Source organism: Xiphophorus couchianus, chromosome 10, assembly GCF_001444195.1.
Source record: "Xiphophorus couchianus chromosome 10, X_couchianus-1.0, whole genome shotgun sequence".
In the NCBI taxonomy this organism is placed as follows: Eukaryota; Metazoa; Chordata; class Actinopteri; order Cyprinodontiformes; family Poeciliidae; genus Xiphophorus; species Xiphophorus couchianus.
In genome coordinates, this window is record NC_040237.1 from 10,630,803 (window position 1) to 10,648,324 (window position 17,522).

The 17,522-nt window shown below is 38.8% G+C and overlaps 1 protein-coding gene across 1 annotated transcript in view; it reads left to right on the forward strand.

Moving 5' to 3' along the window:
* The first annotated feature begins 1,706 nt into the window (after positions 1-1,706).
* wnt3 (wingless-type MMTV integration site family, member 3) overlaps positions 1,707-17,522 on the forward strand; it is a 31,803-nt gene continuing 15,987 nt past the window's right edge. Inside the window, exon 1 of the mRNA XM_028029689.1 lies at positions 1,707-2,094. Coding sequence (XP_027885490.1) covers positions 2,015-2,094 — 80 coding nt within the window. The 5' untranslated portion in view covers positions 1,707-2,014. The remainder of the gene's footprint in view (positions 2,095-17,522) is intronic.

Sequence of the window (17,522 nt, forward strand, 5' to 3'; positions counted from 1 at the left end):
AATCTTATTCATGAAGAGGCCCAATGTAACTGCAGAGATCCACAGCTCAGATATGGCAATCTGTTGACAGGACAACTACTGTTAGTCATGCACTTCACACATCTGCATTTTACAAAAGACTGGCAAAAAAAACAACAACATTGTTCAAATAACCTTTTGCCCAACATACAAAATATGGTGCAGAATAAAATTAAGACTGCGTGGTGGTGGTGGCGACAGCATCACACAGGAATATTTTCCTCCACGGGAAAAGGGAAACTGGTCAACAGATAGAAAGATGGATGGAGCAAAGTATAAAGCAATCCTGAGTGAAAAATTGACGACGTCTTGAGACTGGGCGACAGATTCAGCTTCAAACACGACAAAAACGGTAGAAATTCAGACAGAGCTGCAAAGAAAAGGTTTGGATCAAATAATGGCCAGGACAGTCTCTGGAGTTTCAAGAAAGACTTGATATTTATGCTCAGAGATGCATTTTATTCAGTCTGAGCTTTTAGCTGTTTTGCTTGAACAAGTTTCATGGACTATACTTTGCTGCAGAGACATGGCTGCGCAACATTTCAGATAATGATTTGTATAAACCTTTGAGATCATCATTTCACAATGTTGCATTACCATCACATAAAACCCCAATAAATTACTTTATTCAGGATTGTGGCTGTAATGTGACAAACTGTGAAAAAGCCACAGCGGTTGAGGCACTGCATGCAAGTCATTGTGACTGATTTGATAATCCAGATAACTCATCAGTACAACCGCCTTCCTTTGATCTTTGTCTGGGTATCTTGTTTGCATTCGTCCTGATCAGTTTCCTTGTGGGTTTATCTCCTGCATGTTCTCTTCAGGCTAAGATCATCTCAAGTGTCCCACCCTCCTCCTTCACCCTCTGCCTCCCTCCTCATCGCCCCCCCACTCTGTCCCACGGCTGCTCGCCTCACAGCCCATCAGAATGACAATAGTACTGATGTAAAATGTGTCGCCTTTGGGCCGCTGGAGCACATTACCCCTGCGTGCCTGGCCCAACCACCTCTCTGCCGTTTTATGGCTTTATTGTGGACCCCCTTTATGCCCTCTTCAGGCGGGTTGGGAGGAGAACAGTTTGGAAAATTCCCCGTATGTCTGCACAGGAGCGGGATATGTGCGTAAGAGTGCAGTGGTTATATCCGGATCAATTAGTCAGAGCACAAGCTTCTGTAAAACAAAAAAAAAAGAAAATACAAATCAATGTCAACATGTGTGTCAGCAGGTACTGCCAAGCTTCCTCCAAAGTCCTCATCACCTGCCTCCGGCCACTTTTTAGGGGGATTTTTTTTTTTTTCTGATTACGGATTAAACAAGTTGAGCAACAACTCCACTTTACCTTTTTTTTCATGTTGTCCCTCCCTGTACCTCCCTCCCTCTCGCTCTCTTTTTGCACTCTATCCTTTCTCTTCCACATTACCAGGGGGTGGCGTGTGATTGACAGATGGGAACGAATAATAATTTTTTTCGTTACCTAAGGCCATCTCCTGTGATTGGCTTGCCAGCTGACATCTCCAAACCTCATCCTACAATCCACCCCTTCTCCCCTCCCCCTCCCACCCCACACCCTCCAACACCACCTACATCTCCACCCCGCCCGCCCTCCACTTTAATATTGGGCCTGTGGATGAGGCATCCTGAGGGAGAAAAAAGTCGGGAGAGAGAGGAAAAGATATCTACCTTAGGGAAGAACCTCAGAGAGAGGGAGGGAAGGAGAGGACGGGTAGGAGTGTGTGCATGAGTGTAAGAGACACTTATTCTCTTAACTACTTGGAGACAGACACACTTTCCTGGCCCGACTCAAAGAAAGAGAGGGGGAAAAACAGGAGGAAGAATTTTTTTTCAATTTTTTTTTTTTGTCAAATATTTTAATTTCCACTTCATTCAACAATTAAGCTACTCCAGAAGCTCTTCATCCTGGAAACTCTTCTTCACTGCCTATTGCAAGTTCTGTGTATTGATCCACTTACACACACTTGACAAGGCTTACCTCATGGATTTGTATCTGATTGGATATTTGCTGTGTGTGTGGTTGTCCAGCTCACGGGTGCTCGGAGGCTATCCCATCTGGTGGTGAGTAAAACATAAAAATTCACAGTTTTAAGGCATCAGACTGTCAGTCTATTTGGTCTAATGATCATTTTCTGAGGGTGCAACTTTCAGTCGACTGCGTGGAAAAATGTTCTCCGGCCCGGTCCAAAGAATCTTAACCTCAAATACTAGTGCAACGGAAAAGGCTTGCCGTGCTTTTTCCCCTCCACACTCTGGTCCATTTATCATTATGGAGCGTGTTGTTATAAAAAGGATTCATTTTACTTCTGGGAACATCTGAATTATTCTAAATTATATTTTGCCTTTTAACTTACGCAAATAAATCTGTGAGGGTTCACCAGCTCACCGAGGAGGCAACACATGATGCCAATTGTGTTTTTAAATAAATGCTTTTAAGGGAAAGTCAGACTTTTTTTTCCCTGAACTATTAATAGTTTTCTCATACAACCGTAGGCACTGTTTAAGGCTGTTTAAGGTTGTGCTTTGATTGTCTATGGTGTGCCACCACTTAACATTTAAGATCCCCTGAAATATTATTATTTTTCAATTGAATAAAGACATTTAGAGAAGAAAGTGTGCAAAAGCTCAAAAGTTATTTATGTTTTTAGTTTTATTTTTGTTTTTGAAGCATGTTTTTCATCCCAATCGCATTTTAAAATTAACCAAAATGTTATTTTTCTTTTCATTATTTGCTAAAATAACCAGCTAAAACCTGAAGTTTGTCAGGTTTTGTTCCTCCCGCCTCCCGTTCTTTTTTTTTAAAGTGATAGATTAAAAACAAAAACAAATTTCTGACCTTTTAACCTCCTATCTGGCCTTTTGTAACATAAACAAGCCCGCGTGCGACAGAGCTCCGTGTCTTTTGGCCCACCGCACAGAACTTGTCGGAGCTACTGCGCTCCTGTAGCTCTACCAGCATGTGGTCCGACTGTGGTGGCGTCCAAACCGCGAGCATCTTCTTCTGGTTTCGTTTACAGAGCAGAGAGCTGCCAAGCACACAGGCCACAGGGCTGAAGCGTTAATGGGAGAGAGAACTTCACGCCCACGCCTGGCTTCAGCGAGTCTCATAAGACAACAGTGACAAAGAGCTCGGGATCCTCTCCATGTGAATTACCTGCAGCTGTTCTCTTCAAGGAGCTTACATGACACTGGTGTACTGTTTGAGCCCAAACAATGCAGACTTACCTTTGATTTGGGTACCAAATTTTGACGTGTAGGAGGTGTGGGGGGTGGAGGGGTGTCAGGAGAAAGGAGGGAGGTGGGGTGTAAAGATGAAAGAGGATGATGGGGGGGGCTGTAGCTTCAGGTGACTGGAGTCTAGGTGTCAAACGGGGATGTCAGTGGCGTCGCCCTGCAGGACTCTGAAAGGAGACAAAATGAGGTGGCGGTGCGTCAAGCAGGAGGGTGCAGAGTTTCAGCGAGGGCCCAAGCCGTGTCTTCTCAGCTTCTTCCTCAGGGGGCTGTTGGGGGTGTGAAGGGAGAGGCAGGGGGGTGGGGGAGTGGTAGCGATGACTTGGCCATAAATCCTCAAGCTGAGGCGGGACGAGTTGGAGAGAGTTCTGACTGCTACATGCCTGGCTGCCTTCCTTTTTACAAGACAGGCCGTAGAAAACCAAGCAGCATAAGTAACTCCAGGGATGTGCATTTACGCACAGAGATGAAGTGTCATAGGAAGAAGAAAATAAGCATAAAGTGTAAATCTGCCAGTTTTAGAAGTGAGGACAACTTTATAAATGCAGCCATGTTAGATAGGTAGAAGTTGTCAAAAGTGTGAATTCCACTTTTTCATATTTTTTTTTTCAAACATCACTGATTTCATGAGATCGACCAACAAAACCTAGCGCATAATAGTGAGCAGAGGGAAAAGGATTCATGTTTTTATTAACTTTTTACAAATAAAAACATAGAATGTATCCAGTGCATTTGTATCCAGTCACCCTCAGTAAATATTTTTCACCTCCACCATGCCCTGTAATTACAGTTTCAATATTTTTTTCCATGTTTTTTTCACATGTAGAAGTTGAAACTTCTCCCTCACGTCTGCTTAACTTTTCTCACTTTGTCACATTACAGCCACAAACTTCAATGGGGAATTTTTTTTCCCCAGATTAGCACTAAGTTTTATAAATTTCTGCCACTTTTCAAAAGTTTTTACATGTAAAATCTAAAATCCGGCATGCTTATAGCTTCACATATATTGAAGTTTTCGCTCATGGAAAAATACCTAACGCTCTGTCAGGTTGTAAAGTGAGTGTCTATGAACATCAATTTTCAAGTCTTGCCACATATTTTTGATGGTATTTGCATGTGGACTTTGACTGGGCCATTCAAACACACAGTGATCTCCACCACTGCATTTTAGCTCTGGCTGCACGTTCATTGCACGGTAATTGTCCTGCTGAGGTCATTTGTACTCTCGACCAGATAATCTTCTTGGACCGTCGCAGTGGCAGCGCTGTGTTCCTTGGTCTTTATGATGTTGTTTGTTCACTAGTGTTCTCTGTGGCTTCCACAGAACATCTGGATTTGTGCTGAGATTAAATTAGACACCAATGAGGTCTATTTAAAAAGGAGGTTTGGATTTTTTTACTATTATTATTGTTATTATTGTAAATTATGTGCTCTTTTTCCTTCACTTTGTGCTTCCATATAAAATCCAAATACAATACACTGAATTTTGTGGCAGCTTTTTTAAGACATTGTATCTGAATCTACAACTAAAACCTCCAACCTGACTCACACATCATGCAGAGATTCTTCAGTAGAAATTGCACAACAAACCATAAAACATTATTAAACACAGATATTGTTAAAGGTCAAAAACGTGATAATGTGTTAAGCTGGTGTGCTTTACTTTAAGCCGCTCTGTCAGTGGGTTTGTCTTTCCTGCAATAACGGTGATGGATAAAAAAGAATGATGACAGTCACTTTCAACAAAGAATTAACTCGGCTGAATTTTCTCCAATAATATCCATCAAACATCAGCGGCGGTTTAACTCATCGTTTAACTCACATAGCGGAGCAGGATGTTCAAATCCGATAACTGCTTTTTTGCTTTATTGCCTTCACTTCTGCCAGTGAATCTTTGCCAGAAGGAAGGCACGTTGCACAGATTCAGCTCCTGATGCTGCTTCTGGTAAAACCTGAAACCCTTTTCAGTTCAATTTAAAAGTAAAAAAAAAGATACAAAATAGGAAAAGGTGAAAAATAAGAGAGAAAAAGAGAAACCTAGGCAACTTCTTAAAGGCAAAATCAGATTTTCTGATTACAACTGGAGCATTAATAAAACCCCTTCAAAATACCTTGAAAAACGGGTTCAAGGCATTGAGCATTTGCTCAAACACGCACTAAATGTAAAGGATTCCCTTTATTACAATAATCTACCAAACAAACATTTCCAGATCAGCAACAGTGGCTTAAACAGGACTCTGGAGGCCATCTCTGGGTTTCAGGAATGTCATTATCTGACTGTGACAATCATCCCCTTCCCCTCCAAGCCTTCAGTCCGTAATCCAAAAAAACTGAGAGGTCGCCTACCTATGGTGAGAAAATCCTCTGTTTGCCGGCTTTTCTGGAACGACCAAAGACGTCCACGTATTACTCTGAAAACTCCTCCGGTGGGTGGGAAACACAATTCTGGAACATCCAAAAGAATGCTATTCTTTAGAAACTAAACTCAAAGCATTTTTTTTCATTTCCACAGGGACAGTGGATGCATATTACATTGCTTATAGAGATAAATGTCTGTGTAACATTAAAATACAACAACTCTTCACTTAGGAGTGAAAACATCCACTGTTGTGATCCGATGTGTTCCATTTCCCAAATCTGGGGATTATCAAGCTGAAAACCAGAATAATTTGCTACTTGTTTAGCTCAGTGACCACTAGAAACACAAACCAGAACAAGCCCTGAATCTTGTTGATATATTTTATCTACTGGACTTTGAGGCTGGGATTGATGAGAAACCTGCAACCTCCCAAGTCATAATTTCAGTTTACGATTTATTTATATTGATTTTTGTTTTTAGCCTTCTCAATACAAACTGAACGCAGTTCACATCATTCTAAAGGGCAATAGACTACACAGTCCAGATCTTTGGTCAAAAATCAACAGTTCAGAATAATGAAAGTAGGTCTTTGCTTTGTTCAATGCAAAACTGATGCAACAAAAATTTTATCAGTTGTTTGACTGGAAGTACAACATAGAAAAGGAAAAAATAAAATATTATTTGTTTGAGGAAACAATGTCAGCACATTGAAAAGTATTAATAATTTGTTAATTTGTCACTTTAGAATGTGGTATGAAATACCAACCCACATTGTGATAAATTCGAGTAAAAATATGAAATTCCCACAGTATCATAGTAGATTCCATATCGTGAAATGATTTAATTTCTTTCAAAACAAAAATATTACTTATCCATCTGTTATCTTCCTTCAACTCTGGGACTGAGTCGCAGGGCCAGCAGCCTAAGCAGAAGAACCCCGACTTTCCTCTCCCCAGTCACTTGGGCCAGCTCATTCAGGGGAATCCCAGTACGCTCCCAGGCCAGCTGAGAAACATGGTGCCCCCTAGTGTCTCCTGGGTCTTCCTCTGGGTCTCCTCCTGGCTCTGAACACCTTAGCAGGGAGGCGACCAGGAGGCATCCTAACTACATGCCCGAGCCACATCAGCTGGCTTTTTTTTAATGTGGAGGAGCAGCGGCTCTATTCCGAGCTCCTCCCAAATGACTGAACTTCTCAGTCATCCCAGACATCCTGTAGAGGAAACTCATTTTCACCACTTCTATCTGAAATCTTGTTCTTTTGGTCACTACCCAGAACTTGTGGCCATAGATGAGAGTAGAAATGTAGATCAGCTGGTAAATTGAAAGCTCCTCCTTTTGGCTCACCCTCACAATCACTCTTATGACAAATATTACATTGCTGCTGCTCCAAGCTGTTGGTTGAAGCAGTGACGTGGTAGGATGGTAACCATAGTGGTTTTGAAATCAAATGTATTTAAAACTTTAGAATAAATTTAGACTAGTAAAAAGTCCATGTCTGTTAAGGAACCACGTAGCTTAAAACCATCTTGCCAAACGCCTTCTTAGCATTACTCAGATTTTTCTTTGTCTTCCTATTCTTTTAATAAACCAACATGTTGTTGCTGCTGCTGCTGATAATTTAATTTCTATTGTTATTTCTTGCTATTACAAAAGCTACCAGTTTAATATCTGTCGCTTTGCTGCTGGTCCACTTGAATTTCCCCAGTAAGCAACAAAAAGTAACGTTTTTATTCTTTTCTATTCAAAATTTTAGCTTGAAATATGTAGAGCATATTGAAGCAAAGTTGCAGCATTAATATGATACTAGTAGTATTACAGTTCCAATCTCTTAAGTGGACTAAGAACAGTACAAGATACTTTTGTGTACTTTGGACCCTCAGGTGCCCTGACCTATTCATGGTGTTATTTACAGTTACTCTCCTTTTGTCTCTGCTGATCTGATGCTTGTCTCATCTTGCTCTTCTCATCCAGCGTGACCTGAACTCACTTTTTGTGCTTTAATTTTAATCAGTATTGGTTCTTGTGAGTTCCTCATCTGATTCCCTAAATCTAAACATTTCAAAAACTGCCTGGAGTGGGCCATGACTGAGCAACCACAGCAACAATCCAATAGAAGTTTAGAATATTGGATATGGTAAATTGTTCAATACTGGTCAACTTTGAGCAATATATAATTGTAGTCCTCAAGACATTTGTTGGATGGCACAGTAAAAGTTGTACATGCCCAGAAGTTGGACACTACGTGAAGTGTGGTGTGGAGTGGGGGGCTGTGACAAGGTATATCAAACACTAATGAGCAAGAGGAAAGGAGCCAATATGAAATTAGTTGGAGAGTTAGTGGTTTAGAGTTTGTTCTGGAGAAGAATTTCTGCGCATTGGATACAAAATGTAATTGTTAGGCAGGCACAGGATTTCCTCTAATTCTATTTATAGAATACCTCAAAACTCTATTGAAATGTACCATTTTGATTTTGGTTTATTAATGATAATGTTGGATGTGACCTAATAATTTTTAATAATTTTACAAAGGCTTCAATTACGACAAGATGAAACAAAGTCAAACTGAATTCTTTTTAACTAAGACTGGTTTTAAGATTTATTTCTGAATAGGACTGGATGGAATTATTAAAACAAATAATTATGACATATCTACATTTGCCTCACTCCTTCATTAACTATTTACCATCCTGGTAATGTGTGGTTTTGGTTGAGAGAACAGACTGAGAAGAACTGCTAAAAAATGATAAAATAAATTATACAAAAATTATATAGTTTATTGTGAATTCAGATTTGTCGGGAAAGATCTAGTGCATTTATTCCCGAAGTATCCTTCAGAGATGAATCTTTTGGTGCGATAAAAGTAAAAGTACAAACATTGTACACAACATCAATCCAAACAGACAATAATGCACTATTGGCTAATAGATTTTGCTAAGGCTAAACGTATTCTAGGCTAAGTTTGCGTACTGTATCTACCATGAACCTTCGGTTATTGTGAGTTTCTGAATAACAAAATCACTCAAACTTTCAAATATTTTCATCTTAAAAGCTACTTCAGAATGTATTTTCATAAGGATCAATTAAATTGTATTGTGCCAAGAAAGCATAACTGTCATTAGCAAAAAGTGGTAACTATGCAAAAAAGTATTAAAGTGACAGGATAGTAGCCAGCCAAGCAGGATGTTTGGTTTTTTTTTGCAGACATCCAGATCACCCAAAGAGGTTATTCAACAGCTGTCATAATAATTTCTTGAATGTGTTCAAAATGTTTTTTTCTAAAATAGATCTTTGCTAAATCTTTACAGCCAAAGTGAAACAGCTACACTCAACAATATAGCTAACTAAAGGCTTTTTATAGTTTGTTGGGTTTTTTTTACATCAGTTAATTGGAGTTTATTGTACATATTCATCTAAAACATGAAACATGTGACACACTATCCAGTCAAACTGGAGGTAGGTGAGAGCTTCAAAGGCTTCTGATATTTCAAAGCACTGAAGGTGAGTCATGATCTTAACAAACCATCAAAGGACAAGCATCGTGCTTCTGAAGGAAATGACAAACTCCGTTGCTACACAGCCATTGCAGTAAAACACAGAGCAGACAGCTCCTCAAAGGGAAAACAACAATGACTAGGGGCTAAGACATCATTAGAGGACAAGCATGGACACACACACACACACACACACAGGCCTGCTTGATTTTAAATCTTCTAGCTGATCTCACCGATATGGGATGTTATAAAGGTTAAATATTAGCAAAATACATTTCTTCCAACATGTATGTCAGTGGCAAAGATGTTCAGATCACACCAATCATCAAAACCGTCACGTCACTGACTAGAAACAAAGTTCAGCCCAGGTGGAAATATTTTAATTTTGATTTTGACATACAGTCACCACCCAGGATATTAGGCACATCTGTTTAATTGCTTGTTACTTCAAAACAAAAACACGAGCCAGCTTATCATAAGGCAGTAACTCAATCCATTTAGGCATCTAGGCATTATGGTAACTTGCAGAAGATTAGCCTGAGTAACAGAATGCAGAACAAAAAAGGAGTGAGTAGTAGCTGTTCTAAATATTTAAGGAACTGCTTATTTATAGGGATCTTTTTTTTTTAACTGGGTTTACAAAGACTCAATGAAAAAATATCCAGTGACCAGCAGTTGTGTTAACAAAAATGTCTTGACATAAGGTGAGAATGAGCAGGCTGATTTGAGATGATAGAAAAGCAACAAAATTCAAACAGGTGGGTTACAGCAGCATTATTGAAGGCCACTCCTCTATGAACCGGAAACTGACCAGCAGACTATTCTGAAATTGAACCATAAGAGATTGGAAAACTGTTGCCTTGTCTGACATTCAGCAGGTACCATCAGAATTTGGCATAAATAGCAGAAATATGTAGATTAGTCCAGAGTTGTGTTACAGACTTAATCTGTTGGTGTGATGGAGTGAGCATCAATAGAACCCATAGCCAACCACAATGTTGTTCTTTACATTGTCAATTGGTTACTTTCTGTCCATCCATCAGCTCCTCTGTTCATCCATGAATCTATTTATCTATCAAGATTGATATGACAAGAAACCTTCATGAATGTGCTTATAAATAAAGGAATTATGTAGACCCCCCCACACACACACACACCCCAAATTTCTCCATATGATTTTAATTTTTTTAGATTTTCAATTGTTTTAGTAACAAAGTACAGTCCAAGATTGTAAGCCTCCACCCACAGTGAATAATACAAAAAGAAGCTAAGTTCCAGATCCAGGTCTGGATCCAAATCAACAGTAAATTTATCACCTCTTAGTAGGAACATGCCTAACCTGGGGTGAAACATTTCTATGCCAATAAATCTGCAGCACTTCTAGCTCAATTTAGCCTGCTAAATCAGGCTAAATTGAGCAACTTGGAAGAGATAGCAGCAAAATCGAAAACATGCATTGAGAGTTAATCCCAGAAAGATAGCAGATTGTTAGATTTGGAGAGGGGTTTCCCTGGGCTGGGCTATCATCTTTGCAAAGTATTTGAGAACTGGCAGGTTGTCTTCTGCTAATATTTTTCTAAAGTTTCACACTTTTTTTTCAGCTAACCACCCATGAGAAAGTAAGCAGCAATTAGCTTTTTTAAAATAAATTTCATTTACAACATGATATTTAAAATTTTCACAAAGAAATTCCAGGCGTGCCATTCCAAACAATCCATTATGTTGCATCAGGTGCTGCTAACAATTCATGCAGTGGTGCCGGCAATTTGCTCTTATGACTAATTCACAAAATACTGTTATTCCGTTGCTCAGACAGAGTCTAAGGGTCAGTTTTGTCCACCAGCATTATGTTTAATTTTGATATGAATTTACTGATGCCTTGATGCAAGGCATCTGATCAGTTTCCCTGCTTACAGATAGAGTCTTGGGTCAGTTGAGAGCTTTTTGTCTCAACTTCGATTCAAATGTCAGCAGAGAGTGGTAAAGACAAAGAACAACACGTTCTAAAACCTTTGTTTTGGAGGGGTTCTGTCTTTTCTTTTTTTTTTTTTATCTGATCATTCAGCAGCATATGGACAATAAATAAAGTGTGTCAAACAGAAGTGGCAAAAAACAACAACAAAATTTGGACAAATTCCAGCCTCCATCAGAAAAAAAGATTAATGCTCAGGGGGAGGGAAGGCAGCAACTTTGCTTGTTCCACTTACTCTCCTTCAAATGACTTTTTCCTTACTTTCCCGGATTCTGTTATGGGATTTCTATACGCGACTTTGATGGCAATGCTTCCAGTGCACGGTACCTTCTGCGCCTCATGGTGTCCTCCGGGCAAATCTGACAAAGCTGTGTGGCGGCGTCAACATATAGAGGTAAACCGGAGGTGGATCCAAGTTTAATGCAAACAATGTTTTTGCAGTCTGCTGCTGCACAAGTCTTCTCACAGAGGAACACACTTGGGGCTTGGGGCTTCAGGCACAAACCCAGAATAAGCCAACATTATTAATAACTTTTTTAAAAAACTAAGTTAACTTATTCAGACATGGCTCAGAGCAACTGGCACCCGTCATCAATAATTGCTGTGGGCAAACACAATGAAATTCCAAAGTATTTAATCAAATTCAATGCCAATGTCAAATCTGTTTGTACAAGCAAAGTGCTCTCAGAGCAAATCAAGAAGTAACTTTAAGGGCTAGCTAAGTAGCAAACTACACATGGTGAAAAACAAAGTGATCAACTGATTCCCAACAATGACGCATGTGGCAGTGCATTTCTCTGCCCTCTGCTGGACATATGGACATTGTATTGTGCCGCAATTACCTTTAACAGTCAAAGCAAACCACTGTAGCCACTATTCACTGACTTCAGGCTTCAGACCTTTTCAAAAAAAGAAACTAATAGTAAATCTTGTGACTTTTCTGGTACTACTAGAGACTCCTAGGGCCTATCTTCCTCTATGTACTTGACTGAAGTAGGGGGCTCTGCCATGGGTGTCTGTCCCTTGTCAAAACTCTCACAGCGACTGAGTCCTGTTACAACAGTCCCTCCCAGCTGGAGCCGGAGCTGCAAACTTGCCACTGGATGATCTGCTTTAGGATATGAACATGAAAATGTGTTTGTCTAGAATAAATCACTCAGTTTGTACTACGTTTTTATATTATCAAATATAATATCAAATATAATATAATTAATATGTAATAATTATATTACTCAGATATTTTCCCAAGATTTTTAATGTCCAACGAATGCAAAATTTACAAAAACAATAGCATTAACTGTTTTACTGTGATGTGTTGTCAAGAAAACTGAATTCATGAAAACTAAAACTGATTTTTGTTTTTTCCATTTGAAACCTCCAACAGTGCCCATTGCAAAACCATGCAATTACATGCAGAGTTATGCAAGTTAATCAATAATAGCCGTTTACCTCTTTCCTATCCTATTTCTGTCCTGGAAACAAACCATTTCATACCTAAATACTCCCACAATGGTTTATCAGTGTATCCAATTTATCTGTAGTTAGGCATTTGCATTAAATATTAAGATAAATTAAGGTAAAATAAAAAGATAAAAATGATCAAACTTGCTGTATTTCAATTATCTGTAGACTTAATATTACAGTTTGATTTCTTGGGTTCTAAAAGCAATTTGAGACTTTTCTCTTGTAAAATATCACATATTGAATGTCTGTCAGACTGTTCTTATTGGTATCGTTCACAAACTATATATGAAGATAGTTTCTTTGCAAAGCTTTTTACATGAGTTTCCAATTTTTTTATTTCAGAAAGATTTAAAAGCCAAAGTCAAAGTGGCTAAAAAAAAATTATAATTGAACAAAAGTCCAAAGACGTTAAGAAAGACTGATAATTAACTGAGCAAGGCCTATTTAAACATTTTTACGAAAGGCTGGCTGCTTTGAAATTAAAGTATGAAATTAAATTAGCTAGTTCCAACTCTAAGCTTTTAAATCATGCAGCTTTGCTTCGTCTAGCATAAATCAAATATATGGATCTGAACTACGACTGCATGTGAATTTAGCAGTAAATTATGTCCAAATGAGATCTACATGTAACATCAGCTACCACTGCACAATCTACTCCTTGAGATTGTATCAAGGTTTTGGGTTGATACTATCTATTTTCAGAAGATTGAGTTTTTATTTTGGTTCTGTGTGGGAAAGCTGAATTATAAAATATGACTGTAATCCCTAATCGAACTAACAACCAACAGGAACTTTGAGTCATTTCCCTTCAGTAAATACAACATATTGGAGTCAAATAATCACATTCCTTATAGTAGTCTGAGTAGATTGTTGTTAAAACAACCATGAATTGGCACATGGTCAGTACCAAACGTTCTTCAGTCCATTATTTATGGTCCGTGACCAATACATCAACGGTACAAATTCGTGAGTAACCTTCTTGACTGCTGTCTCTCAAAGAATCTTAGAAAAGACACATCACACACTAACGTTTGTAATGCATATTTCATTACACAGACACACCTACACATGTCCAAATGTACATAATCACCTTGACTCATGTTGTGTCTTCACATAAACAAAATTAACACTTCAGTGATTCTGAAGTGCGATTATGTTTATGTTGGAGCACGTTGTCTCAGAGGGCGTCTGCCCATGTCTTCATGGTGACTGTCTTTTGATTGCCTGATATTTAGCTCTTCAGCAAGGTGTGTGGTGGAATCCCTTTGCTTTATCTCTGTGGTTTCCAGTGGCCCATCATGCTTTCACACCACCCCAGTTTCTGAGACTGAGAAAACCCCCAACCAAGCTGTGAACTCCCCCCAAGGGCAACGGAGGCCCCATCCAAACAAGTCTGGGCACGCACCTCCCGAGTCCTGCTGTTTGCTGCCTCTGCGCCGCTCGTCTGTTCCCCCTGCAGCGGATTTCCTCGGCATTCAGCCTCTCAGGAGGTCTCTACGCCTGCTGCTCCTTCCCTCAGTCAAGACATGTTGCTCGTGGCTTCCGAGAAGTGAGGCAGAGCAGGCGGGATCAGCACGGCACACATGTGGTCTATCTGCATGAGTCTGCGTGTGTGTCTGTTTGCACAATGAACCTCATAAACCCTCAGGGTTAAGACTCTCATTAGCACCTAGCCAAAAAGATATCCCTTTCATCTCAACTGCTCTTATGGATCAAGTGAGGCACATCGTTTGCAAAGGAAGAAAAATGGGCTTGTAGATCCACCGCTTGTAGTTTAAGCACGTCCACCACAAACTCTCATGTGGTTGGTAAATTAATTTTTGAAATCTTCAATTCATTGACTGGGTCAGTGTTGCCGTAGTAGTGGGAAAGAGGTTGGGTTGAATGAGTAGGAAGACTGAGTACATATACTGTATGTACTCCATTTATTTCTGTTGTACTGTAGATAAAACATAAAGCTGATTTTTCCTTTGAAAGGGGTCTTAATAAGCAGTTTTTGAGGCTGCCTGAACGTGTCTCGTTGTTTTTCTTTGGACATTGGTTGCTTTGTACTAGTAACATGAAAGCATAGTACATATATTGTAGCGTGTGCATGCATACAAAGTGAGGAAAGGGAACAAGCAGACAAATGAAGAATTATCAGATCTTAAAACCTAGAAAAAATTAAAACATAGGAAAGCGCTGAAATATGTGTTCGCTTTCTGTTCATAATAACAAGAAGTTTAACACAAGTAAAGTATTTGTTAATTCATAATCTAGCTAACATCGAGTTGAATCTCATTTTGCCTTAGGGATGGTTTGAAATCCTCTTGGCATCAGGTTAACTAGGTGTCAGAAACATTCTTGAGAGATTTTAGCCCTAATTTACATGCAGTTTGCTGCAGATTTGTCGTATATCAACAACCTTCCGCTACCTCCCAAACATGCTGAGATCTGGTGGTGGAAGAGGCCAACAGTACTGTGAATCCATTGTCATGTTCAACAAACAAGTATGAGAAGATTTAGACTTTGTGGTTTGGTGCATTATTGTGTTGGAAGTAGCCAACAGAGAATGGCTACTTCCAACGTTCAAGGTTGTTATTGGTGCTAAATGGCCCAAAGTTTGCAAAGAAAATACACCCAGCATCATCTCATCACCAATTTCAGCTAATACCAGTGATACAGAGCAAGATGAATCCAGGTTTTTGTGACGATTATGCCAAATTCTGATTACTGTTGTTGAAATCGAGGCTCATCAGGCCAGCCGATTTTTTCCACGATCTTGGAATTTTCAAATTTTGGTGAAGTTGTGTGGATTTCTCTTTAAGTTTTGTGTCATTAGTTGACAGAACTGGCATGTGGCTTGGGCGTCTACTGCTGTGGCCCATCAGCTTTGAAGTTTGATGAGGTGATGTCTACCGCATGCCAACTTATCAACTAAAAACAGCTGTTTGCTAATTGTTGGTGCTAAAATTTGACCTCTTAATCAAAGTGTGTTATCATTTTTGGGACGGGGTTTTAAAAAAAGCAATCTATTAAAGCAGGTGCTGGTCATTTCACCCTTTTGCCACTTCATAGCTATAGAGTTTTTGTCAGTTTGTACCTAAAAAGGCTGAGTAAAAAATGATCTCGTCACTTATGGGATGTTTCATGTTGACCATGTGTCAATTCATATTGCCCACAAAGGCAATTTGTTCTCATTTTTATGACCCATTATTTTAATGAAAATATGTAACTACAATGAATAGTAAACACATATGCAATGGTTTTAGAACGCAGATACAAAATGCTTTAAAGGGTGCAACATGTAAGTAAAGGAATTACATAGTTATGCCTAAGTAAGAAATAAGACTAGAATCTGGAAATTAACCCAGAGCCATGTTTAATCCCTTCCAGATCAAACTTTCAATCTGTGATTTACTTTTGTTCTGCAGCACAGAGGATTATTTGACAGGTGTTGACATTGATTTAGGGGGATAGAACTCAACCCACCCATGTCAAGCCTTTGATCACCACAGGAAGACACCACAGAGAGGTGTTCATCTAGTTTGAGAAGTATGTTATGCAGGAGGATTAAACACAAATAACATCTGGAGGATGGTGCATAACAGCTTAGCTTGCTTTATTTAGCTCTTGCATTTGCACAGCTTGCATGTACCACACAACAGAGGTTAGTCAGATATAATGGAGCACAGGCGAAATGCCAAACACATATTAAAGCTGTATACTGTATTGATTTGCAATTATCATCCCAAGATGTTGGAACTGCAAATGACAGACTCTTATAATTGAAGTCCATTCACAACGCACATGGCAATATATCTTTGGCTAGATCATACACATATAATGCCTTTGATATCCACCACTTATAGAGATGTTGGCGACCAGAATGCTATCCCTCACAGATAATAGTAGGAACGTTGTAATTTAGAAATGTAGGTTATAAGTGATAAATGACATAGCTGTCACAATATTAGATCAAAATTATCTTAGCTGTTTTGGTCTAAAACTGATAATATACTGAGCCTAGTTTTGTGAATCTGACTGGGAAAAACACCATTTCCTATGTATAGAAAGAAACAGTAGTGTGCAAACAGAATGTCCATAGAGATTACAGCTGGTTTTGTAAGACATAACTAGCACCACATGTCGGCCCAAAGTACGGCACTCTGTTTTCAGTTTGGGTTCAGAAACTTTGAATTCCTCTCTTTTTACATTTTTTTTTTCATATTTCAAATTTAGAAACGAGGTCAGGGTTCAGCAGAGTCAGAATCAGAATCAGAATACTTTTATTGTTATTGTACCGAAGCACAACAAAATTCCTTTCAGCACAGCCCATCCAACCTCAAGCAACCTGAAGGACTGCAGTGCTTTACGCCCTCCACAGTAGCTCTTAAATGCTGTGTCAACGATGGGGCAAAAGTGAACAGTGTATTGAAATTAAAAATGCCGAAAAAGCTTACTACACTACCACCTAAAACTTGCCACTTTATGCAAATGTGGAATACACAATTCAGAAATATTTAGTTACTTTCCCATTTTAAAGACGTTTATGTCTGTCTTTGGAAAAATAAACTGAAATGAAATCTTAGTTCAAACATTTTGCCAGAATATGACCAGATTTTATTTAGCAAGCATGTATAAAATTTGAAAAGGTATGGGGGTTTTTTTCAATTAAAAAAAAACATCGAAAAAAACCTAATGGTTTTTACAGCTTAAAAGTTTTTTATTTAGTGGGATGAAGAGCAAAAGAGATATTTGACTGTAAAGTTGTTTTTTAAATAGAAGTTTGTAGATAAATTAACATCTCTTTTCATTTTTTAAGAATTATGAGACTGATTTATTCATATAATTTAACATCGCTTTATACTGATGCACTGTACAAGTTATGATCAAAACCATAGTGAAAGATTACAATAAACTCAGAATAAAACAAAATGTAAAAATAGGGAAAATTTAAATCTTTTGCACAAAATTCCAACTGGCTAACTTT